The sequence below is a fragment of the Opisthocomus hoazin genome, chromosome 9 (genome assembly GCF_030867145.1).
Source record: "Opisthocomus hoazin isolate bOpiHoa1 chromosome 9, bOpiHoa1.hap1, whole genome shotgun sequence".
Lineage (NCBI taxonomy): Eukaryota > Metazoa > Chordata > Aves > Opisthocomiformes > Opisthocomidae > Opisthocomus > Opisthocomus hoazin.
This window is the reverse complement of record NC_134422.1, coordinates 32,546,929-32,573,554: the sequence shown is the minus strand read 5'-3', so window position 1 is coordinate 32,573,554 and position 26,626 is coordinate 32,546,929. Positions and strand designations below refer to the sequence as shown.

At 42.6% G+C, this 26,626-nt stretch overlaps 1 protein-coding gene across 4 annotated transcripts; it reads left to right on the top strand.

Moving 5' to 3' along the window:
* Positions 1-6,648: 6,648 nt before the first annotated feature.
* MYL1 (myosin light chain 1) lies at positions 6,649-25,716 on the top strand. Of its 4 annotated transcripts, none has more exons than XM_009944624.2 (7): positions 6,649-6,932; positions 18,271-18,298; positions 21,494-21,637; positions 23,188-23,361; positions 23,885-23,962; positions 24,478-24,530; positions 25,394-25,716. In XM_009944624.2, the coding sequence occupies exons 1-6, from the start codon at positions 6,813-6,815 to the stop codon at positions 24,504-24,506; spliced, it is 573 nt and encodes a 190-aa protein (XP_009942926.1). In that variant the 5' UTR covers positions 6,649-6,812; the 3' UTR covers positions 24,507-24,530; positions 25,394-25,716. The 4 variants fall into 4 exon arrangements, with proteins under 4 accessions (XP_009942926.1, XP_009942927.1, XP_075286591.1 ...); XM_009944625.2 differs by lacking the exons at positions 6,649-6,932; positions 18,271-18,298 and adding exons at positions 17,129-17,232; positions 17,994-18,018; XM_075430476.1 differs by lacking the exons at positions 6,649-6,932; positions 18,271-18,298 and adding exons at positions 17,235-17,255; positions 17,994-18,018.
* Positions 25,717-26,626: the final 910 nt, after the last annotated feature.

The following is a 26,626-nucleotide window of genomic DNA, read 5'->3' as shown; positions in this document are numbered from 1 at the left end:
ATCCAATTATAAAACAAGGTGTTCTGGTGTATCCAACATGTTCTGGAGTGTCTGAGCATTTAGCAATATTTAAGCAAACGCAGACTGCATGCTTGGCAGAGGCAGGATTTCAAGGACAAGGGCAGAAAATGTACGAGAGATGCTCACATCTCCAAGCTTTGGATCTCAAAAGCTATCCATACCTCCCATCATTTAGAAGAAGTCTCACTGATGGCCGAAGAGAAAAAGAGGTCTAGATTGTGACAGCACCAGATTTCCTAAAAACAGATATGATCTTTGAGTTTTGAGAGATTTCAAGCCGAGACCATGCCTAACAGAAATCAGCAAAACATAACCCATATCATGTTAAGCCTGGTGATTTATCCCACCAGCCAGTTTAGCCTTTAGATCCTGGGCTGACTCAAGATCTTCTGGAGCACTTTATACCAAAAATGAGAGGGAGGAAAAAAGTAAAAGAAAAGAGGTTGATGCCGCATATGTCACATTGAAACTTTCCAGACAATGCAGGTATGTTGGGACTCTCTGCCATATACTTAGCTATCCTTTAACGCCCTTTTCAAGTCTGAAGTCACTCCATCTCCTAGTAGATTAAAATGGGATTTGAGAAAGACACAGTTCATTAAATGGGCAGTAATTTAACTCCTCTATTGCATGCTCCAGGGAAAATAGAGGAAGGGAAAAGCAGCACATCTCTGCATTTCACGCACAGGCTGCGGGGCCCTGAAGCAGCAGGAATCCCAAATGCCCAAAGCAGCACCAAGTGGATTTTATCCTATGTAGTGTGAGAGAACATGCCAAGATTGACATCTTCTGCAGTGCCTAATCTTTACATTTAAAATTACACAGTACCCCTCCAGGTCCCTCAGCTAGTGCTTTCCTTGGTAGAGAGTCCTGCCTGATGGGATTTGATACACACACTCTGCCTCAGCCCCAGCCCTTGCCAAAGGCGCTAGGCAACAGGAGAAAGGCACAGGCCTGCTCATGCATATTTTGCTTACATTTATCCATATTTCAGAGCCTGATTGCTAAGTGATCTATAAACTGATGTTCGTGCAGAGGAAACTGAGGTGCCAAAAAAAAATGTTAAAAAGCTTTACAGAAGAGTGGAAAGCAAACTGCAAAGAGCACTTGGGTGACACTTTCTTCATCAGGGAATGACAGCATTGTGAAGGTGAGCTGCCCGAACGCGAGGTGAAGGCAGCCCCCGAGTCATCCAGTGAGAGCTGAGAAGCAGGCACACCTTCAGGATACTGCTCCCTGCCTCGTCAGCCCTCCTGGGCTGAGGCAGGGGGGTGATGGAGATGCTCACAGGCTCTCCAAGGAATGCCTTGTATGTCTCACTGCCAGTTGCTGGGGGATGCTGACATCGTCTGGGACAGAATTAGAAAACCTTGAGCAGGAGGGCAATGCGGCACAAGTGCTAAGTCAGCCATAGGCTATATGCGGCACACCAGTTGGTGCCTTCTTTCCCCCTTCTTCAGATACTCATTCTTCTGCCTGCTCCTTCAGCATGGTTTGACTTCAGCTTACACTGCCCTGTGACTGCTGTGTGTCCCTGGCTGCATTCAGGCTATCAATGCCTTATGCAGCACTTGAAAGAGCCAAGAAGTAAATCCTCCCTCCAAAACACACCCATCTCCTCCCTTGAGCCAACAGAGCCCTTCATTTGTGCACGTAATCCAACCTTTCTGCCTTTATATAACCCTGTCTCCAGCTTTCATCCATCATTGCCCTATTTCCCAGCACCTGCAAATCCCATGGTGGCAGCCCTGACTGTCTGCTGGTGACATTCCTGCACAGTCACCCCCAGATCTCCCCCCGTGCTGTGCCCTGCTCCCAGACCACCTTCCCAAGCATGGGGTACCCTCGTTGAACCCCTGAAACATACTGACCTCGCCATTGATTGGGCTTGACTCTCTTCTGCACAAACTTCCACAGCTTACCAGCATGTCCTGCAGCTGCAAGCACCTTGGGTAGCAAAGGGCTTTGCTTTTCTGTGTTGAAAGTGCCTTGCACGTTGTAAGCACTGACAAAGCCAAATCATTAGTAGATTAGTTAGGCATCCTGTTGCACATAGACAGCATCACAGCCTGAAGCTGAGATCCTGAGAGTTTGCTGGCAGCAGATCCCTGCCTTATTACTTTAAGCCCATGGTGAAACATGCGAGAATCAAACCAGACAAGCAGTCCAGCCAAGGCAGTAATCTCTCTTTTATGGCCAAATCCACACAGTGAAGAGAGAACATAAGGATCTCTGCAGCATCTTGGGGCGCAAAAATGCACCCAGTCTCTATTAGTTCAAGAGGTGCTTAAGCACAGTGAAATGGATTATATATTCCTTCCAAATTTGTTATGAATTATAGCAACTCTGATATTCTTGATAACTGCCTAAATGCCCAGTTCCTCCCTGCACCTCATTAGGTTCTTGGCCTCAAACAGTCCCCAGGCAACAAGTTCCACAATCTAACTGCTGTTGGAAAAAAACATCATTCCCACATATTAGTTTTGAATTTCACTGAATCTCCCTTGTTTGTGTTCAAAAGCCTTCTCCATGAACTTTCCTATTCTTCTTGTAACTTTGCATAATGGGATCGCTTCCCACTTATGGGTGAATAAAGTGGGTGGTTGTACCAGGGCACACCTCCAAACTATTGCAATCTTTCTCAAAGCTCATTGTTTGCCAAATGGTACATGTACACTTGCAATTTTTCCTGCTGACATCGCAGCCACTCCACCTTCAGAAGAGGAACACAGCAAATATTTAACAGCAACAGGTGTCAGATAGGAGTTGATCACAGGAAAGAGAGAACACGTCAGACAGCTGAAATGATAGAAGATAAGTGTGCATGGGACAGGAGAAAGGCTCCAAGAACAGATTGGAATAGGCTGACTGTCCTTAGGTGTTTGTAAACACTGTCTATATTCTCAGTGTTACACACCCTGCTGGAAAGCAAACTCCCACCAGAGCCTTCTGAGTGACCAACAACGCTTCCCCTAACTCTTGTTCTCATGTCCTGTGATGAACTCGCTGATGATTTCACAAAACAAAGCAAGGAAACCACATGTGAAGCAGGCCTTCAAATAGAGACACACTAAACTCGCAGTGGCCCTTTCGGTCATAGAGTAGTAGCACGTAAGTTAGCATGATCTTGCCCAAAAAGGATCTCTTCCTCTACGGCCTCCTAAACCAGCCATCTGGTTGCCCTGGCTATCTTGAGCAGAGTAAAGCACCCAGAAGGAAACCACTGGCCTAAGCTCTTCTGAGCAAACTTACCCTGGAAGAAGCATGGTTTACCTTCTGACCCCTGCACAACACTGCAGATAGATATACTGTGACTAGTAGAAATGTCTCTTGGGCAGTCATAGCATGTGTGGCTTGGTGGACATATCAAAAGTGTAAAAGGAAAACAAAGTTCTATGTGGACAACGAAAAACCAAGCACCTTGTTTTTAAGTTACTGGCAAAATGGGAAGTTAATTGCATTTTTAGGCATTTTAGACAGCAAAAGGCTAAAGTCTTAAAGAGCATTCATTGTGAAACAGAGCAGAAGCAGCAGCACTCACCCTTTCACCCAACAGCTCTGTGGCTTACATGCTCACCTGAAATACAGGAGATCTAGTCTCCTACTTCACTGCATGGATTTAAACCATCGCCTCCCTCCTCCTGGAGGGAAACCTCAAGACAGAGCCAGTGCTGGAATCAATGCCACCTGTGTGTGACTTTAGCCTGAAAAAAGGAACATGTTCCACTTCAGAACTGTCAGAATGAATCACATCAATGCTCTGGATGGAAAACACGCTTCTCTCATATTAATTCAACTAAATGCAGCCCAAATGCATAAAAGTTTGGAGTTGGCCAGAACCATGTCCTCATCAGTTGAACCACTTGTAAAAACCAGGCAAGCCCCAAGCAAGCTTATCCTTGTTTCAGCAAGGATTTTCTGTGGCCTTATGAAATCTGAAGCTCCGTCGCCGTTCATTATGCCTCTCTCAACATGGATTTTCCTGCAGGAGAGAAGCATTCATGCATGCCCCGGGAGCTGTGCATCCAATGAGGCAGATGCCAGTGATAATTCACATCCCCAGCTGCTGCTGCTTTGCCTTAGAAGTGGATCTCAGCAAGTCGCAGCAAGTGTGAGGGAGAGACTGGGAGTTTGCTCTTGTATTCCTGCTTTCACGAAGCTGCTGCTAAACGCAGAAGAGGAGTCTTCCTGCTGCAGCCCCTGGAACCAGCTCTGTAGCCCAGGGCAAGATGGTACAACACCACCAGAGACCTGTGAACAGCAGCTCCCATGCAAAAGCACAGGGACACCTCTCCTCTGCATCACCTGGGACAGCTTTGCTTCCTAGGAACAGACTTGACACACTCCCAGAAATGTCTTGAGAGACATTGAAGCTTGCCAGGCAGATAAACCCATGGTGTCCTGTTCCAAGCCCTTAAAATTGACTGGATCCAAATCCTTAACCCAGCAACTGAAATAAGGACCTGCCATCCTTCTCCTCCTTTGCATCTGTTTATCTTCTCACCTGATCAATAGACAATTATTTTGTGGCACCTCCTCACAAAACCTCCTTTTCTGGCAGCGTGAAGCATGTCCAGGAACATCTGCACTCTTAGGCCACACTGTGCAGAGCCAGCACTAAGTTCATGCTTCATTTTTGAAAGCCTGTCTTCCTTTTAAAATATATTTGATGGTGGCTTTCTGGCTTATTTCATTGCAAACCCTCAGGTGACCTTAGAAATTATTAGATCATCACTGGCTCTTTCTTGCAAGTACTTAAAATTCTCATAGGTGTAGAGATGCATAAAAGGTATTTTAGACTATTTCCACCCAAATTATACTTCCAGGATCCATTTCTGCTCGTGGATTTTGCTAAAATTTGGTTTGTGCAATGTAAAACATCAGCATCACTGGAGATGCCCTCATCAGGCCCTTTGGGGATGACAGCCCACAGGCTCCTGCTGACCTGCAGTGGTGCAGGAGAGGCCACACCATCGCGTTCCCATGCAGACCAGCAGAGCAGGGATCCTTCCATCAAGCACCTTGAATGCAGCCAGCAGAGCTTATAAATCACAGGCTCTTTGTCCCAAAGCATTCACAAAACTAAAGGCAGAAAAAAGGAAATAAAATCTCTCTTCGTCTGTGTTCTCTAAAGCAGAGACTGAGCCAAGGCTTCAAATTGTATGCATCAGTACAGGTCTATTGATTCAAAAGAGATGACTCAACTTCCAAAAAGTCTCTTGCTCAAGGTCATGGGCTGTAGCAAAGAAGAGTTCTGAGCACAGGTTTTCTTACATGAAAATACACCTTTACCGACTCTCCATCGCTTTTTCTGCTGTGCATTTTTGGAGGTTTACCTTCCTTAAAACTCATTAATCTAAAATGAAAGTGCTTGGATACCCTGCCAGACTTTGGATACCAGTGTCTGTCCAGGCCTTCATGCTCTAAAATTTCTAATTACAAAACATTCCACAGTATAGTTCATGAGACAGAAATAAGGGCCTCCTCAAAAGCCTTGCACTTAGTAGCATAGAATTTCAGGAGTCTGGAGAGTAAATGGGAGAGAGGTTTCTGGACAAGGGAAGAACAATCACAGGTTCTGGATTTTTCTGCAGAAAATCTCAATTATATGGACCCAGGGGAACCATCAAGTTTGAAAGAGTTAGAAGCTGTTTTGTTGTGCTGGAAAAAGTCTACTGAAAACAGAAAAGCCACCTTCTTGTCAAAGTTGTGTTTCCTGGAGAGCATGGGGAGCAGGGAGGTCGTTCAGGAGACTGAGGGGTGGAAAGAAAAAGAGACACAGGATGGGCAGGCAAACAAGATGAAAACAGAAGTGCCTCTTTTGCCTGATAACTAATTTCCCATCATAAATACATTACAAAAGGAAGATTTTGTGTGGGAAAACATAACATGCAATTGATCTCCGTCCTGTCTGGGCACAGCTTATCCCTATGAAGGGAAAAAGATCAAAGTAAAGATTAAAGGAAGTAATTTTCAACTTTAAACGTGGTCTTAACATGATAGAAAAGAAGAGTAAGAACAGCTGAAAGACACTCAGGGTCTGGGAGAGACGCCTTGGCTGAAGGTGCTGCAGTGTTTTCCATGTTTGTCTGCTTTATTTTTAAACACTCAGAGCCTTTGCTTGATCAACACTTCCTTGTAAAAGAAGGAAGCAGAGGAGGAGTGAGGGGCTGTGGGGAGACAGGCAAATGAGCTTGGAAATTGATGATCTTCCCAGCCATGAAAGTAAAAATTCCTAATTGAAACCAAATCCTCCTGGAGAGCTACACAGGCATGGGGGAAAAGGGGAGGGAAGGAAAGAAAGAAGATTTATTACTTAAGCAGAACTGAACTTCTGATGAGAAAAAGGACTGTTCAATCCATACTCGAATGTCAACAGCAGATCTGACACTGAGTTTGTCATATTTCCCTCTCCTTTGCACGCATTAAAAAAAAATACAGGGGAAGCGTTTGGGGTTTCTAAAGAGGCAAAAAAAGCCACCAAAGTCCCTTGATCTCATGAAGCCCTGAACTCTTATATTCCATTTATAGCTCGAGCTGGAATGACATCCCCCTTGATTAGCAAGCTGTCCAATCCAGCTGCATGTGTCAGGACTGTACAAGGCACTAAGTGAAATATATATATGCCCTTATAGAGTTTAGCACATTGGGTCCACCTCCAGGACACAGGCTGTAGCTCATTCTGACCACTGCTCCTCTCCCAGGAATCACTTTTAAGGGTTTGGGGTTTTGGGGTTTTCTTAAAGTTTTTTTGGGGGGCCACCTTTACTTTCAAGTTTAAGCAACACAAAATGGCACCAAAGAAAGATGTAAAGAAACCAGCGGCAGCCGCAGCACCAGCACCCGCACCAGCACCAGCACCCGCACCAGCTAAACCCAAAGAACCTGCAATCGATCTCAAGAGCATCAAGGTAAATGGATAAACGTGTGCTGATTTGGACCCAAGGCACTCCCAAAGGGGAAAGTTAGCAGAGTCCTGCCTGAGATCTGCAGTGAAGCGTTGCGCGTGCTTGGTTCCAGTTTGGGGACTGCAGTGAAATGAATGAGTAACCTCAGTCAATGGATTTGTTCTGCCTGAGCTTTTGATTGTTTTAGTATCTGGAGGGGTGTAAGGCATGGCGCATGATTTAACACAAGAGTGAAGCCTAGTGATTTCAGTAGTATTTTGGAGTGTGACCCTCAGAACTTTTTACCAAATTAGTATTAGTGTGACCTGTTTCTTAAAGCTAAATTTAAAAGAAAAAAACCCAATCAAACACACTCCCCCACCCCCAAACTGCTAAAGTAGGTGCATGGAAAAGTAGGTGCATGAGGACAGGAAAGGGTTACCGAAACTTGAAATGCAATGTTTTCCCATAGCACTGTAACTAAAACCAAACTTTATTTTGCAGTTTCCCCTCAAATTCCTTTCCAAATTTTTGCAACCACCTGATGACCCCTTTGGTCATGTGCTTTGAGATCAGCATGGCTTATCTTTTAAAGCAGAAACAAACCAGAACAGATTAGGGAAAAAAAAAAAAAAAGAGGGATTTGGCAGTTTCATCTATTTTCTTTTCATTTGTATTGTACAAAAAACATTGATAGAAACCATGAGCTGGAAAGCCATGGATGGAAGCATTTCAAGCAATTTCTTCTCATCTTTATATATTTGCTCAGAATTTGCAATTCGCTGCAAATTGAAAGCAACAGAGGAAGAGTTTTTTGGAGGTTTCCTTCTGACTGCACTTTCATTCAATCTCATATTGTCTTTAGACTCTGCATGCCAACATCACTGATTGTTGCCTTGACTCTTCAGAGAAAACTCCTCCATGTTGAGAAATTATTTGCTTAGGAAAGAGGAGAGGGAGGTTAAGCAGTTAAAGGGATGAAAAGACAGACCAGTTTCTCCGGGTAGGACTATAAATAGTTATTCTCCACCTACCTGACAAGCTGATTGGTCCCAGGACCAATTTGCTAAATTCTGCGGAAGGAATTGTGCCTATTATGGAGAAAAGAAGGAGCACAAAGTCTCCTAATAGGACCTCCTCATTTTCATCTCATGATGAATTCTGTTTCAGGTATCTTAATACATATAGTCCCAAGATCATGACCCATTTAGTGAAATTTTTTGAAGTTTATTTGAATTTTCACAGTCAGTAGTCAGTATTTTTCTGAAACAGTATGTGGCTTCTCATAAGATTGAAGCTGAATCCACCAACAAAGAAAGAGCAAGAAGGGAAAAAAAAAAAGACATTTTGAAATACTTTGAGCATCATGGTGAAGGCTGCACAAAAATCCCAGTGGTTTTGAGAATGCTGTCTGAAAATTAGACTAGACCTCACATTTCACTCATCTCCAGAGATGAAGGGGAATGCCAGCTAGATTTCCTACTAAATAATTTAGTATGATTTGATAGCTTTCTATGTCCAGTTCATTAGGAGAAAATAGAATTTTCAGCTCCAGTGATCCTAGCTAATATATGTTTACATAAATAGACTTAACAGTGTATTACCAACTAAAAAATGGCAGGCTGTACTTGAGACATCTCTGCAGTTCACTCCTTTACTTGGACAGCTCTCTATAATGGCAGGAAATATATACTGGTAGCACAGAAAGGACACTCCAGGTTTTGTCATATTCAGACTGATAAAAGAAGATAGTCTCCCTAAATTCTCCTTATTCTGAAAGATAATTTCAGACAAAACATTTTCCTCTTTTAGGGGTGGGGAGGGGGAACCTGAGCTAGTAAGACAAAACTATTAACACTAACGGCAGCATATAAGCGTTACTATTCCCATTTGCAAATAAGTGAAAATATGAGCTGTGTGATGGAGGTTACAGGACTACCCTGCAACGCGGTGGGTGGCACAACCCCCTGCCCTGCATGCTTATCACTAGCATATATCTTTCTACAAGTATCTCCTCTACTCTCCATCATGCCCTTATCAGACAAGGAGCAGGGTGCCTCAGAGGTACTGCAAGGGTGGATGGAGCACCCCCCTGCAGTGGGGCAATCTCCTCAACCACAGGGCGGGGGCCGCAAGGTGATACAGCTACCCAGGAGGATGACACGTGTCCCCACCTATCCCTGACCTTCCCCTCTCACCTGAGACCCCACATTGGTCAAAGGCTGCCCAGGCAATCTGTGGTACCTCCAGTGCTGGGCTCTTCGAGAAGGCACCAGCAACAACCACGATGTCTTTCATCCTGCCTTGAAGCAGAGGCACGGACTGGACAACCTCCCAAGGTCCCAACCAGCCACCCCTGGTTATGCTTTTTCATCCTTTGAGAGCTCAGGCAGTGAAGGGAAGCAAAGTTTTCTAAGTGATTTGCCTGGTAGATGTGGCAGAGTCAGGTATCAAAATTTTCTGAGTCTTAGCCCAGTCCCTTAATTAGCATTAATCAATCCTGAATCCTTCCATTCAGCTACCAAAGTCTCATCTTGGGAAAAGGCACAGCACCATTTCCAGCAAAACTCTGGAGCCAGGAGTAGTTAAAACAGTTTTGGGGAGCCACACAGCAGGCAAACACACAGAAAGGCTTTCTTAACTTTTATAAAGAGACGTCCAAGCCCCTGCTAACTGTTACAGCTGGAGTGGGGAAGGGTAGAGCTGACTAATAAGGGTTTATAGCAGCCAAATAAGCACATTTGGCAGTGCACTTCATTTTATATTGGCATCAGAGATCGTACTTTCCAAAACAAACAAGAAGGTGGTTTACCAGCATTGGTAGTGATTCTTTTGGTGGTATCCCTCCTCTCGGATGCCCTGCTTGGCCCATCTTCAGGTAATCTGGTTTTCTGAGCCTTTTGAGGTACATGCTTTGAAAGTTAGGCTTTTTTTTTTTTTTCCCTTAAGAGGTCTCAAGTTGGGCTCTTGCAGACACAGGCACCCCAAAAATGCCTGTCACCATCAGAAATTCTGACAGGCTTTTCACCTTCTTCTGTTCTTTTTTCCCCACTTTAACCCAATTAAAGTGAGTATTTGGTGAATTGCTAGTACTAATAGCAGCTGGTATGGGATTTTCTATTTTTGAGCACCACCTATTGACTACAAAACTGAGTAACAGGAATACCTAATTGCAAAGGACTCAAATCTCTAAGCTCAGCCCTTTCTCAGCTGACCTTAGGTGACAGTACAAAACCACAGGAAGAGAGCCAAGGCAGGGAGGAAGAACTTGTTTTCAAATAGAAATGTAAAGACTCTTTTGCCCTTACTCAGGAAACAACATAAAACTCAATCTGCTTTGCATAAGCCTTTCCAGACCAAATTTATATTTCCAGTTTTCCATATCATTAGCATGGCCTGGATTTGAACAATAGGTACAAAGGCTAAAGATTATATCATAACTGAGAAGAGAAGAAAAGGGTGATAGATGCACCTGAGAGTTAGCACCAGGAACCAACCATTATTAAAAACAAAATGGCCATATGGGTCATTTTCTCTAAGAAACCACCTAGAATTCTGTAGTTAAAACTGTGGCCAAGGACACTCCCAAAAAATAGCTTATCTGTTTTGTCAGCTTCCTTATCCTACATAAACCTGAGTGGGACGAAACATTGAGCTGATGAACAGCACTACTACTGTAGGTCTATATCTGCAATAACTGGGATGAGACATTAATGATGAGGATGTCTCATGCTAGGTTTTGCAACAGAGGCAGTGGGGAAATAATGGATAAACTTCATATTGGCCAAATCGGATTAACTCGATCCCTACCATCAACAGGAAAAGTGTGGGGTTTCTTACTGGAAGTCTAAGGGCCCAGCCCTTCCCAGCACACACAAGCAGTCCTTGGACCGAGCCCAGGCCCACAGCATTAACTGCAATGTTTAGGGATCTGGATGCTGGAGATGCTGAGTGCAGTGCTTCATAGGCTTCTGCTCTGCAGATGGTGTTCTGAACGTGTAGCACCCTGATCCAGTGTCACACCAGGCCCTTTGCTTCGAGGATACACCTGAGTATCGTTTCTTGAGCAGAGACAGAGACTGGGTTCTTGCAAGTATCCATGGTGTACATGATGTTGATTTGGCACACAAGGCTTCCCACGCTGGTGTTTTCAAGACTGAAATCCCAGGACACCAATTGTGCCATGCTTAACTGCAGATAAGCTACCTACACCTATAGAGGAAAAATAATTAAAAGCTATCAACTAGTAAAGACTTGCTAAGGTCTTGTGTAACTGTGTGATGCATGATGAAGCCTGCTGCATGGAAGCAAACCTACGTGATCATTTGTTTTTAAATACAGAGCTCTTAACACAGCAAAAAGTGTTTCTCCAAGTGTCCTTAATTGTTATTACATTCACTACTCAAGTAAGTCATCTCTGAACAGACATTGCATTGAATACAACCAGAGAGAGAGAAACTCACTAAAATGCACTGACAGAAAGCTTCTGGGCTGGAGGGCAAACAGGACTGCAGATGTCAGCTGAAGCACTCAAAGAGCTATGACACTGCAGACAAACTCCATGTGAAGCTGTAGAGCAAGAAGTGGAATGTTAACAGCAGCTTTGCTCATAGTGCTAAGGGCTTTCTCAGGAACTGGCTGGTTGTTGCATGAAATTTTTGGTGTAAACCTTCAGATTATGGCTGATCCAGCTCAGCGACGACTCCAGAAAGATATCCTAGGACTGATAAACCCATTGGACAAGGTCACCAGTCCCAAGTACTCTTTCAGGTAGGAAGCGGGCAAGCGCAAATATGACTTAGCCTTAAGAGATGTCAAGGTGCCTATCTGGCACCATCCAGACCAGCTTCCTGCTACCGCTTTGACTGCTGAGATAAAGCACTGTGTGGGATCTACCCCAGAGCAGAGCTGCCCCAGCCAAATGCCTTGCCCCTGGGAATCCTGCCACTGATGCCAAACCCACATTGGTGGCAGTTGCTAAATCACTGCACAGGCAAGGCACAGCATAAAGGTATCCCACAACAGGTAACTTGGACATCAGACCAGCGACACACCAAGGCACCCCTTTGGGACACTACTGAATACCAGAAGAAGAAGCAAGCAGACAAGCCACCACTTAATATTCTTTACAAAGTTTTCAGAAGAACTTTGCCTTCTTATCTTCCTAAAGTGCTGCTAAGAAACGAGTTCCTCAAAAGTAGGGACTGTCCATGTATATTAGTAGACACTTTTTCTTATGTCTGCTAACCTGAAAAACTATTTGGAAAATAATGATTTTTTAAAAGATCCATTCTTAGTAATTCACAGCTTTAGCAGCATTTTAAAAAAGATACCTATAGCCTTTGGAGGGTCTGGAGAGTGACAAACTTTGGTAGAAACAGTTGAATTTAAAGCAAATTACACAGAGAGTAACATTTCAAGAGCTCACAGTAATTTCAAGTGTTAACAGTGATTGTGTGGCATAACCTTTCTCCTATCAACTAACAAATCAAAACAACCCCACAATATTTCTGAAATACTCTATTAAACCTGCTTAGAGCACAGAGAGATTGTAACAGACAGTAAAAAGATATTTGAGTTTATCTTACGTAAGGCAAGAAGAGGGTGACTAATTTAGCCAATGACAAGTGAAGAAAGAAGTCGTCTGTAAGAAGATATGAAACAACCAAGCTGGAAATTTGCTCCCACTTCACTGACGCTTTATTACGTCTTATACCCACTGGCAAAAAGAACTTTCAACTGCCTGGTTTACAGCATAGCACTTCAATGTCAAGTAGCAATCATTTAAATAATGTTAATACTGTAACACGGCCGCTGGGAGGCATGTTAAAACAACAAATCCTTCCCAGAGCCGGGCTCCAGAGCCTCACATTTCCTCGCACATCCCCTCAATTATACACATTCACGCAAAACTAAATGCAATTAGAAAAGGGACACTTTTACAAATGAGCACAACAGAATGCACTCCCCCTCCCCCATGAAACTAGTGAAATCTGTTCAAAATAGTAGGATCAACAGTGCAGTAGAGCACATTTCACTCCCAGACATTTCAGAAGGGCACATTAATTAATCAGCGAGGCTCATCCAAAAGTATTTGCACAGCTGTAAAGCAACTGTGAAGCTACCAGTTTTAAAAGTAAACAAACCGGAAAGTTACACAGAATTCTTAGAAAAAATTCAAACTCATCTGCAATCTGAGTTCATTAAACTCAAAGAGATTTGAAACTATTCTTCCAAACCTCATGGTACAACACACAATTTTCTCTCCTATATTAATGGTGGTCATTTTTATGCTTTCTTCAATTGTATTTCCAGGCAGCTTTGCTCTCAAAACAGAGGTCTCTTTCTCTAGAGCTCATCTGCTCCTAATATTTCTCCACCTCATAAAAGCTATGAGGCTAAATCAATCAGGTTGTTGATTCTTACTTAAATAAGAAGTAGGCTTTCTAAAATCTGTGGCATTGATCGCACAAGCTATCGAACCGGGATGAGGGATGGGAGAATGACAGCCCGCTTTTCAGAGGTGTTTGAGAGCTGTGTAATCCTGCACTCAGTGATGTCTACTAGAAAACATGTGCAGCTATATTAATCAAAGAGCAGGCATTTATGGTGAGCGGATATCATATGAACTGCTGTAAGCACAATCCTAGCTTATCTCCACACAAAAATTAAAAAAATGCCTCTAGTCCTAAATAGAAGGCTAAATATACAATGAGTATCCTAGGGGACTCTCAAATTTTCTTCTCTCTGATTTTCCAAGACATCTGATATGTTCTGAGTCTCTTCTACAGAGATAGTACCTTGAAATATCTGGTGACTGTCTACTAAAATCCTAAAGTGATTCCCTTCTCTGTAATCCACCCAAAGGGTAACAGGCAGATGGAGCAGCTGAATGCTTTAACTCCCCAGCAGCATCTTTTCCCAGGGCTTTTAACCCTGTCCAAACATTTACACCTATACAGTGAGCACAAAGTGACTGTCACTCTGCACAGCTGTACTCAGTCCCAGTGCCCACCAGCCTAAATAGGTGAGCACTGCACCACACTGCAAAGGTCAGGGCCCTAAAGCCCATGAACTAGTCATTTGTTGGGAAATTAAACATTTTGGTAATAATTTGGAAATAAAGATTTGTGTGGATTGCGTCTTCTGCTTAGCTGGTGATAGAGTTGCATACAAACCTATCTACCCCACTCTATGTAACTGAGACGTTGTCAAGATGCCTCTATCTAGCAACAAGATGACTAGAAGGTATTCACAAACTATACAGGGAAACACCTTAATCTTAAAAACAGAACGGAAAAAAAAACCAACAAAAAACCCCAAAACATACCACCTTTTTCTAAGGCATTGATAAAATAACCTTCTGGATAATAACTTTGTCCACAAATAAGGGCTAAACCAAATTAAAGAAATCCAGGTCCTTCTGATCTTTCCATGTGTTGCAATTCCTTCAACCTTTCATTACTTCTGATGGGGGGGGAAGAGGGCATTCATTTTTTTAAACCAAACTCCCTGTAATTTCAACATCTTCCCTAAAGCCTTAGGATTTCTCATGTCCTCTGACAACACAGAGAACACTGCCAGGATGAGAACAAAGATCAGGTCACTGCAAAATACTTCTTTCTACCTTTTGAAGATTATGAAAGCTCCTTACAGAATCAGAAATCTTACCTTTAATTCCTTTTAAGGAGCATTTGAACGATTTTCTATACCGAGGCCATTTGTAGGCTACATTGTAGCAAGTATCATTTTAAGCCCCCAACAGACCCTATTGGCTTAAAGCAGGATGATTCTTAATTCAAGTGCATATAACATGCCCATGCTAGAATCTCCCTCCTCAGCAAAACTCTGTCTAGTGAACTTTATTCAAGAATCAGTAATAAAATGAAGGTGTGCTAGTATTTCCTCATCTAAATTCTAAGCCAAAGTCTCAAACGGTCAAAAGATCAGTCAGCTTATATGTAGACCCCTCTCAATTTACACATCTTTGATAGCCCATTGAAGCCAGATGGCCAAACCAGGTATCAATTTTCCGCACCCAAGACAAATGCTCCCCAATTATATTCTGCTTGGCATCTAAGGTCTTTTGGGATGAGTTTTGTTGTAGCCAGCCATAAAGCTTACCTGGAAGTAATAAAAAATGTCCAAGAAAATTAATCTAAGTTTTCCTTTAAAATTAAAAAAAAATAAATTCTGTTTTCAGGGGAACATTTCCCAGTTGCCATCACTGGCAGAGCAAGAGGCTGAGGGCAGAAGGAAAATTCCACAAAAGGCAACACAATGCATTGACCCAGGCAAAATATCAGCTCTGCCAGTCTTTAGAAAGTCCCTCTATTAATGCATTGGGACTGAAGGCCAAGACCTATATTAGCTTTCTCACTGCCCGAGCTCCAGCCCCAGCCAGTATTAATCAGGAAATCTGCACTGTGCTAAACCTATGTTAGCTAATTCAGACAAAAGCATCAACCCCCTTTTTTCTAAGCAACCACACCTGACCATGGCTACACTTTGTCCTGAATACATCCCTGTTCCCACAGGCTAATAGATCGCAAATACCAGAAAAAGGAAAAGTGAAGGATTGGCAGTAGAGCATTTCTCATGATCAGTGTATTTTCCAGATATTTCTCAAAAAATGCAAATAATCTGTTTTGGACAGAATGTTTTCCAGCTAAGAGGTGAGGTCAGAAAATTCTTTGCAGTTGTATCTTTAGTGTTTAAAATACAAGGTAGGAGGTTACTGTCTCAAATCCAACCAAATATTTTGACCTATTTTCATTGTTCAATTTAAGAAAAAAAAAAACCAAACCCAACAGTAAAGTCTACTTGGATTTGATTCTTTTTTTCAGAGTCCTCAACATACTGAAAAGAATCAGACATTCACAAAGGTTATGCTTATCTTCAGGGTAACTAAGTGAGCTACAGCAGAAAATTCCCTTCGCTAATCACATTTTGTTATTAGAAAACCAGGAGCAGTGAAAGCTCAACAAAGGAAATAAATAAACAGAAATTAGAGAGGGGATTTGAGTTTGTAACAGGGAGTCTGTTGTTGTCACTCAACTATTGCCACCTCGGCTCCGTGACATTCTTCACCCAGTTGAGGTGACAGGGAAAGGAAGAAGTTTAGGGCAAATTTTCCAGTACTTTTACAATGTCTTATAGCATCAATTTGGACATTTGACCTGGGCTTGGAGGATGCTACATGGTGGGACTAGATCTTTGCTACTGAAGAAGCTGCAGCCTCTACCTCCTTCAAGCTATCTAGAAACTCCCCAGTTGTAGTCCCACCATGATACCTCCACTCTGCAACCCAAAAAGCAAGTACCCCTTGCCCCACCATGAACAGTCATACTTCCAGTTTACAAAGCCTGTTGCGGGTGTTCGCTTCTATCACAGCTTCTCCCTTGTCTCCACATCCCAAAAGCCTCAGCAGCACCTCCTCTCACCACAGCAGTGAGCTCTGAAGCTGGCACACTAGTGCCCTGCCTAACCCCAGCTCTAGAGGAAAGGTGTCCTTGAGAGCACAGACTACTGCGAATACAAATTTCCCACTCTCCTGCAGAGTACATCTAGACATCAGCTGCTAACCTAGCAATACAGTTGGGTCCAAAATCCATGAATAATTTTTTCCTTAAAAATGCTCAAAATTTGGAAAATGTGACCAGTGCAGAGGAAGAGCGTCACAGTCAGACACCATCTCCGTCAACATGTTAATCTTCTGCTCAGTGCCAACAACTGGATCACACTGCGCAGACAAGCAGCAGCACCACTCATCTGAGTGCTGTATTATCCATATAAGGGGTTGAGCAAAGCAAAGCAAAAGTACGAGGACCATCCAGCTGCATCCAACACACAACCTGCAAGCCACGTCTAAAACAAGCCAGCTGAGCAAACACGTGGAACCTCTCATCCTCAAAGCTCCTTGCTCATATACTTTACAGCTTATTGGAGAAATAGAATCCTTCCCTACAAGGAAGTTTTGGTAGGTCTGGGCAAGGAGTATCTCCTCTTGACAGTACGGACCCAGAAAGTGCTGACATAAATCAAACTTACTGCTTGCTACTCCCTGCCCCTCTCCAGCCTCCTAAAAATAGCCATCATAAGATGTTGATCAAGACATGGAGCCTCCTGTCACTTTGCCCTAAGAAAGCTGAAGAACTCGCCAAGGGGAGGGACTGCATCCTTCTGACACCTAATCCAGGCAGTGCCGTCAGCACCACCAGATAAATAAGGGGAAGAAAGACCAGGAAAGCAGGACCACCCTCGAGACCTCTCAGCTAATCCCTCCTGCCCGTCTGCTGCTCTGCTTTTCCAACTCTCAACCATGGTGGGTTCACTGGAAAGCTAATGGTTAGCAGCAAGCCAGTGTATTTTACATAAGTAAATTGGGCTTCTTGCTCAAGTTAGTTCTAGGTGGGTGAAGGACAGTCCAGAAGACAGTTTAGGTTTGCCTGGGTTTCCTACTTAAACCTAAAGGACTATGCAAGGTTTTCCAGTTAGCCTTGAGTTCCGCACCAGGCAATTGCAGGCGTGCAGTTCCTGTAGCTTCAGACAGAAGGGTTACAGATTGCTAGTGCTGTCTGCTAAGCTTTTTTTTTTAAAATCGGATGCAACCTGCCAAAGTGGCAAAGGATAATAGCAATATTTTTATATAGAAAATATCATAGTTTAGTACTTTATGAAACAACGTACTGTCAAAAACTAATTTGAAACACAAGCCTTAAGGGATTGGTTTAATTACTGTGTTAATGTAAAAAAAGCTGCTTGTTAAGCAATATTACTTCAAATGGTCTTAATAAAACGGGTCTGTACTAAAACAGCAAATGAGATACTTTAGATTTTTGTTGCTTCTAGCCACAACTATGGCTTTCCCTGGGATGCAGATTTTAATGGAATCTTTAAGAACAGACCTGGTGATGCATTTTTACAAGGGAAGTTGCTGGTTTAGGGTGCTATGGCCTGATTACATTAGGCAAGACAGATGTGAGAGCACTCAGCTACTTTGTGTTATTTACTTTCTCTCAGTGCATTTTCAGCAGTACTAGTTCTCTTTTTTCTCTCTCTCTCCTTTTTTTATACCAACTGCAGTCCTTCACTCCTGACCAAATTAATGGTAAGTGAAATAAAAGTCAAACTTTAACAGGGGGCAGGAGGGGGAACATAATGTCTACCGAATGCTAAATATTCACTAGTCTTAACAGCTCTTGTGCTATCTGCGTTACTTCTGCGTGCATCTGACAGGCCACATTTTCGCTGTTTTGGAAGATGACTCAAGGATTGAGCTGGATGCTTTAGAAAACAAACAGGTTCTCCCCCAGCCCCCCCTTCCTAAGCTATTTTTTTGTGATTGATTTCCTTCCAACAGATCGAGTTCTCCAAGGAGCAACAGGATGGTAAGTTACAAGAGAGCCAATGTGTTTTACATGTGCACGAGTTCAGAGAGGAGCTACGGGCTCAGAAGTTTAACCTTTACAAAAAGATGAGTTAGGACTTCAGCTGGTATAAATCACCACACTTGACTTTAGAGAACCAGTGCTGACTTATGCTGAACAGGAATCTGACTGTAGATCTAATGTAATTTATCTGGGTGCTTATGTGCTGCCCAAGCTGAGAAGTTTATGCCATGGTACAAAGAGGAAACACACTGCTGTTACCAGCTCTGCCTACTGAACTTTTTTCAGTTGTGGTCTTGTACTGGCCGTTCACAAGGATGCTGAGAGTGGGTCTTACATTTGGAAGTCATGGGGTAAATAGGCAGATGAAGGACAATAAAAGGAGGCAGTGAGCTGAAAATTTAACTTCGCTGCAGTAACATTGCAAATTTACATGAACAGAAGATGCAAGAGGCCTCCATGTCACTTTTGACAGGAGGTGTTGTGGAAGGGGAGGAAGAAAGGCTGTTTTACTGTAAATACATTAATGAAGTATGGAAATAGTTAGCAAATAAATGACTTGTGTAAAATGCTGCTTATAAACACAATAGTCTGGATATGCTGCAATTCTTAAGCATCTTGCTGTATTCTCTGCTTCACAAGCAAGTTCCAATTATTTTTCGATCTGCTAGAAAAATCCGATTAAAAATTCTGACACGAACAAAAATCCCCACTGAAGCTCTGGAAATCTAAGCTAGAGTGTTTTAAATATCCTAAGAGATGCATTTGGGTTATATTAAATAACGTAGGTTTAAAAAAATGTGAAAAATTCAGTAACAAATACAGTAGACTTCTCACTGTGAACAAAGTATTTGGAATGAAAGATACAAGGTTTTACTAGAAATCCAGAGGGAGAGGAATAACTAGAAGCAGGTCTTAAGAAAGCCCTAAACTTCCTGAACATCAGCCTGCTCTGGGTACACCATCAAAGCAATAGGGAGAGGTATAGCGCAGTGAGTGAAACTGGAAACATTTCTCTTCCTGCAGTCCAAACACTCCTGGTCACAAAGAAAGTAATTGGGACTTTTCCTTACTTTTTAATTCTAGAGCTTTTGTAAAAGGAAAAAATGCCATCAATTCAAGGCTGCTGGCATATATAACAAAGCAAAATATTTCTTACAGCATCCAGCTGCTGTACTGCTGCTATGACTAAACCAAGCAGCGGAGCAATTAAAAGCTACTTGAGAGAGGGAGAATTTCCCGGTAACAAAGATGTTCCACCCTCAGTAACTATTTCCACCCACACAGGCTGATGCACCAGCAGCTGGGTAGTACCTTCCTCAGAGAGGGATTTTAGATGTACTTATTCCAGCAGAGGCATAAATTAGGACTAGCTACATTAAAAACAAACAAAGAAAAACACTAAAAAGAAAAACCTCACAGCAAAGATATATTGCAGCGAAATGCATGCCTGAGACAAAAACAAAATCAGGCCTTTTCTTCAAGCTGGGGAGCAGTGTTCAGAACACATTAAACATAGAATTTAATGGGATTTGCAAAACAGAGGAACTCTCCTGATGGCTTTGCTAATAGCAAACTGGCATTGTTTTATATCTCACTCTGGCTAAATGTCATTAGTGCATCAGATGAAAGATTGGATCATATGGTATACATGACTACAGCTCCATCAACCTCAGCTACTAGAACAGGGGCCAATATCAAGTTGGTATATTGTAAGGTGTAGCTCTACACAGGTCCAGCAGGCCTCGATTTCATACCCTGCAATAAAAGCTGTAAGGGGAGAGGGTTAGCAGTAAAGGGTTATAGGTCTCGCATCAGACAGTAAGAGGATTAGTTTCAGATGGATTAGATTACAGCCTAGCAGGCCGACATCCTGCATCAGCAGTTTTACTAGGTGCCAGCAACTCCTCCACTAAGGCGGTATATGGATGGCTAAAGCAAGAACCTAAATACCTCTGCATCACACGTCCCCAGCACAAGATGAATGAGGACATGATTTGAAATGTGGTTTACTACTCCTACAACTACACAAGGCACAAAGAACATTCCACCTACACAAGCTGTGAAACACAAAGCCTGTCTAGCTGCTGGAAGCACACCACAGCCAAAGGAAATACATTTCACTTGGTTTGCTTGGAGCTAAAACACTGCATTGTCAGATACTCCAGTGGAGAAAAGGTCAATGCACAGTCCAAGATGCTCTTGACATACGAGGTTTGAAGATGGCTTTTTAGCAGACCCTTGAATTTTGCCCCCCCCACTTTTTTTTAAAAACACATTTCTATTCATTGCAAGAAATACTCTAAAAAAACTGAAAAATATAGTAAGATGATAAATATGGAACTTTTTACAACAGAAGATGAAGACCGGCAATGTGATGAAGGCAACCGTCTGTGCTGATTTTTGTAGGAGAAAGGTCTGTACCCCAAGTCCTTGGTCAGCAGCAAGGGCGAAATAAGTGAACATTTATCACTTGGCAGCACTGACAGAAGCAAAGTCTCAAAGTGTACACACTGGAAATGCACTGGAATAAAGCACCACACAAGTATTACCACTGGAAAAGCCGGATATTCATGGATCTACAAGAAACAGGGACAGATCACAAAGGGCAGGATAAAGGAGGGAACAAATAGGAGTAGAGATGTCATTGTATAGCAGCTTTAAGGGAAAACAAAAGTAGAATTACTTGAAATCCACCTTCAAGTTTCCCATTAGCACTGTGTAGTTGAGATGCTGGGATTGCAGGCAGAACCCATCGAAGCAGGCAGATGTTTTGCACTGCTAGATAGTTTGACAGAAGAGTCCCAGTCTTTTGGCGAGATAAGGTGGAGTGGATAATAACAATTTTGCCTTCTGCTGCTATGTCATATAAAGAAACCTGTTCTTGAATGGCAATGCTTGTAGAAAGCTTATCTTTCCCCATGCTTGAAATAACTACAGGGTCAGTCACAAAACTATCGATGGCTATTAGGGCCAGGAAAGCTATGAAAGGTAGATATAAAAGTTTAAAAATAGTGAAACCAAAATGTCAGAGGGGAGGAGTTTTTCTTGGGTTCATGGGCCAAAGATTCCCCTGGCTAACTCCCCTGGAGCTGGTGGAACAGTGCCAGGAGACAACAGGTTCACATCTTTGTCAATACAACTTGTGAATAGGGAGCCACCTGGCTCAATTTCACTGTTGCTCTTCCCTTGCAGACTTCAAGGAGGCCTTCCTCCTCTTTGACAGGACTGGTGATGCTAAGATCACCCTGAGCCAGGTTGGCGATATCATCCGGGCACTGGGGCAGAACCCTACAAATGCTGAGATCAACAAGATCCTGGGCAACCCCAGCAAAGAGGGTAAGTACCCTACAGTCTCTCATGGGTCTTTCTTCCGGCTGTGGAACTGTAATTAGGCAAGATCAATAGTCACAGCAGGAGGGAGAGGAGCTTTCGCTCTGATGGGGAGCAAGGAGGACTCTGCAGCTACCATACATGGAATTTCACCAGCTCCTTTTGAAGGCAATGATGTTGATGGGGAACATGGTGCTCTCTGTAGAGACCATTTTAGTGTGAACCTGTTGTCGGTGTAACACACACTCATTGCTGCTCACAGTCCATTTGTGCCCCAGCCTTTCTTGAGGAGCTGTAAGCTCATTTTTAACAGCTGATACTCAGCTCTTCAGGTCCTGCCACTGCAGGATCTTCTGCATAAGGCAAGACATGCCCTGGGACTGAAAACCCACCTTATTTCTGCTGACTGCGGTGGTCTCAAATATCCTACAAACCTGGGCATGCTGAGGCGAAAGTTGGCATTTATTATAGCAGCCATTTTCTATTTCCTTTTCTCCCCTCTTACAGATAAAAGAAACTGTAAATACTGTAGTCACCTCCTAATAAGGACCTAGCTACAGGTCATACAGAACCATATTAAAATTGGCTAAATTGTATCCAAACCCTCAGACCTGGTAAAGTCAGCTCTGAGGAGCAATTCAGAAGACCCGAGTTAAGTATTAGCACCAGCAGGAAGGACTGAGCAGAGGACCAATACAGAGGACAAACCATGACAGTACTTTAAGTGACTACAGCAATAACTGACATTGATTTTGATATAGCTAAGTAGTAAAAGAATTTCTGTAATAACTGTATATTCAAAAATCTTTCTCATGTTTCCATATATTGTGTTTCATCACTGCCCAGACAAAGGCTGCTCTTTGCAAAGATCCAGGAGAAAGAAAAAAAAGAAATAAAAAGATCCTTTTATTTTGCAGCCTCGGTCCAACAAAAAACATTTGCGGAAGCCCTCACTGAGGACTACAACTTCTGGCTCATGAGAACAAAGGGGTTAGATGTTCTAGGCTTGTGAGTCTTTAAACCTTCACACACCCTCACAGAACATTCCTATTTTTAATTAGTTTATTCTTTCCCTAATAATCTCTGCTACCACATCCAAGAGACCCTGAAGAGGTCAGTCACGTCAGCAACCTCAGGAGCTTGTCTAAGTCACAACATCCCACTCTGGTTACCTTTTCGTACTGTTAGGGCTCAAGATTTCTGTTTTACTGTATTCTGTAGTTCCCCTACTCCCAAAAACTTTTCAAAGATCAACTCATACAGCAAGTTTCATTTCCGAAAGAAAAATACAACATGCACATAAGCATATAAAATGATGTAAGAAGAGGGCTGGAGCAAGGATGTGAAAAATCAGATGGATGTGCAAACTAACTCCCACGATAAGAGAGAATCCAGACTCTGCAAAGGAACTGTCAATTCCTGACACAAAGACTAGATTAAAGAATAGAGAGAGGTTTGCAAATGAGGTGGGAGGCTCTCCCACATTTCAGGGAAAATATCTCAAAAGAACACACATAGAAGTGTCTAGCATGTAGCAACTGGTGCTTTCTTTCCAGAGATGAATGCCAAGAAAATTACTTTTGAAGAGTTCCTGCCCATGTTACAAGCAGCTGCTAACAACAAGGAACAGGGTACCTATGAAGACTTTGTTGAAGGTCTGCGTGTCTTTGACAAGGAAGGCAATGGCACCGTCATGGGGGCTGAACTCCGTCATGTACTGGCTACTCTAGGTAAGGGATTATCATCTCTGTGAGCACTTTAAAAATGGCTGCTGTGTGAAAGCAAGAGGAAGGAAAGATATTCTAACCAGCTTGGAGAGGTAGGAGACTACAAAGGCAGACAAGACTCTAGGTTTCCCAACTGGGAATCCACAAGGAAAGCAAACACAAAACTCAGGAGAAAGCCCAATGGAAAAGGTTTGGTTTATTATTTCTAGACTCAGGCTAGGTATTAAGAGTGCCTGTTATTTGAGGAACAGAGAGAAAAGGCTGTACTCCTCAGTGACATAATGCACATGGACAAAGGTAGAGGATTTGCTGTGTAGTTTCTTTACTCTGTAGGAATGACTAGAATTCCTGTGTCTATATGCACGTACAGAACTTCTAAAGAAAGTTAAAATTAATAAAGCTCAGTTCATATCTAGTTATTTTTGTAACTAGCTCAAAAAATAAGGAAAGCCTTTCGAAAAGCTGTAGGGTTCAGCCTCAGTTGTCTGTCTGTGGAAGAATTAACTAAGCTATCTCCACTCTCCAGGTGAGAAGATGACAGAAGAGGAAGTAGACGAACTCATGAAAGGTCAGGAAGACTCCAATGGCTGCATCAACTATGAGGGTAGGTGCAAGAGTTCAACACCCTCTCATCCTACATTTCTGTTCCCTCGCAGAGTTTCATTGCAGTTGGCTTTTAGCTTCTCAGGGAAATCACTTTGACAAAGCTACAGCTGAGTTAGGTTGAAAGGCTTATGCATGAAAATGACTGTTGCAAGTTGCTTAGCCTGCAGTCACACCACTCAAAAGACTAGATTCAGCCACAGCATGGAAGGCTACTTCGGTCGACATCAGATCTCTAGACTCTTTGACTTTCTGTAGAGCAGTTGCAGTGATTGGAACAAATCCTATAGTTAATGCTTAGATGTCATATGTTTAGTCTTGCCACACTTCAGCAGGAAGAAAATTTTATTTGTACAATACTAAATACTTTGAACTTTCTTTCACATTGTTAGGTCAAACCTGATCAGGAACCTGGTCTTAATGCCGTCAGCTCATGAGCAGAAGTTATTTTTAAAGGTACTTCCGAAAGTAACACTTGCTGCTCCTTCTAACTAGCATATCTGTATTTTTTCACAGCATTTGTAAAGCACATCTTATCTGTCTAAGTGGAGTTCCCCAGATACCAAACGGTATGTTCTTCTCATTTGCACACTTAACCTTGTCTGTTTGCTAAGCTTAATGGCTTCTACATGCCCATGGCCAGTTACAGGTTACAAAACCAACAAGACACCATTTCCCCAGTGATAAAAATAGAACAAAATGAGACTGTTGTCCAAGAGAGAAGAAAACAGGAGTGCAGATTCCTGCGTCTTGTTCACAGCTCTGTTACTGGTTGGAAAATGTGTTTAGTGGATTTTTCAAACATACCTGAACTGTGAAAAGAAATGCTCAGTTTATTCATGAGCATGGAAATTTTCTGGCTCTAAATATCACCCTAGATCTCTGCTGTCATATAAAATTAGAGCTTAAGCTATGCAAAATGATAGCCTTAGACATTTATCCTATAAGCACATTCATTTTGTTTTTAAAAAAAGAAATCAGAGTAACGCCTTCTGATAATTTGTAGATTTCTGTAAAGACAGAGTAGCCTGAATACTTGTGAGAACAGCTCTTTAAACAAAATAATCATCTGTAAAAGAGTGTTCTAACAGTCATGATCAATAGACAAAAAAACTCTTCAAAACTACCCATTCATTTAGCAGTTCTTCTACAAGTAGGGAAAAAAAACCCCAAAAAACCCCGCAACCTTGATATGCTGCTATTTTGTCCAAAGAAAAACCCAGCAGCTATCTTTAAAATGCAAACCTAAAATATCATGGGTCTGTGGACTTATTTGAACTGTTAGTTATTTTATCTCGGGAAAGACACATTCCTAACCCCTGTATGAAACAACAAATACCTCAAAATAGAAATCAAGGGCTTGGTTTGTCATTTTGCAAGTTTTTCTTCAGCCAGCATTGACTTCAAGTTCAACTCTCCCATTCCTTCACAGAACAAGTCAAATTCAGAAAGACCTGATGGCACTTGAGATTTGCTTGAAATTCCTGCTCAATCTGTCATCATCAACATGGAAACTGCACAGAACTGGATGATGTGCTTCCAACCCCACCACTGTTTACCAGTGCTTCCATAGGTATCACCTCTGGGTCACTACACTTTCATTTAAAAAAAACTGAACTTTCACCAAGGCAAGCCAGATGGAATAAACTGCTACCATCCAGTATCCATCTATCCCAAGCATCTCTTTCCATGTTGTTTGCATTAAAACAATGTAGTCTCTTTGAAAAATAAAGCATCAATAAATCCTTGTGGTCACTTTGCGGCTATAAAGTCTTTTTTTCCTCTAAAGCTGTTCAAACCCACTCAAAGCAGCACTCTGCACTTAATTTATTTTCTCTGTATATTGTATTTCATAGAATAAAGTTTTATGAAAAAAAAAAATTAGACATCTCCAGGAGGTCACTCTACTTAATCTGAAGGAAAAGTGTTTTCTTTGCGGACCGGAAGGAGGAGTAATTAGGGAACTATTGCCTACATCAGCACTTAAACAAGAAGGACACCTGGTAGCTGGTGTCAGAACAGCTCCCAAGGTGGCACCTGCCACCAGGTGAGACCCAAAACTAGCCTGGGTGGCCCTGCTGCAGGGGGGCACACAGAGCCACTCTTCCCAGCAAAATCTCCTCCGTAATGCTGCAACAGCAGGTCCACAACACTGTTAGGAAGGGATCCTAGCTACTGCCTGTATTTATAGCTTTATGAACAACTAGAAAAAGCAATCAGAAATATCAGCCACCCCAAAAGGCTCTGTATCTGGGAACTGGCCCTTGGACTGTCATTCCTTGGGCCATGGCAAGAGGACTTCAGTCACCTCTTCTGCAGTGAGAGTGGGAATAGCCATCACTCAGGGAAGTATTGTTAATTGCACATCCCTGCCCTTAAATGTAGCTCCCTCTCTCTTTTCCTTAAGCGTTCATGAAACTGCCTTAATCCCCATCTGAGTGTCAGCTTGTTCTATTAAAATCCGACTTCACCTTATTAAGTCACTATGCATGAAATGACCATAATTCAAGGGCCAACAGGTGCAGCAGGGCACGGCGGGGGTGGCTGGCACCAGAACAAACCATAGCCATTGAAACGGCAGCTGCCTCTTTTCTGAGGCTTCCCAAAAAAATCTGCCATTTAAACCCTCACCGTGCTGGTAGACACAGCCAAACGAATCTCTGAA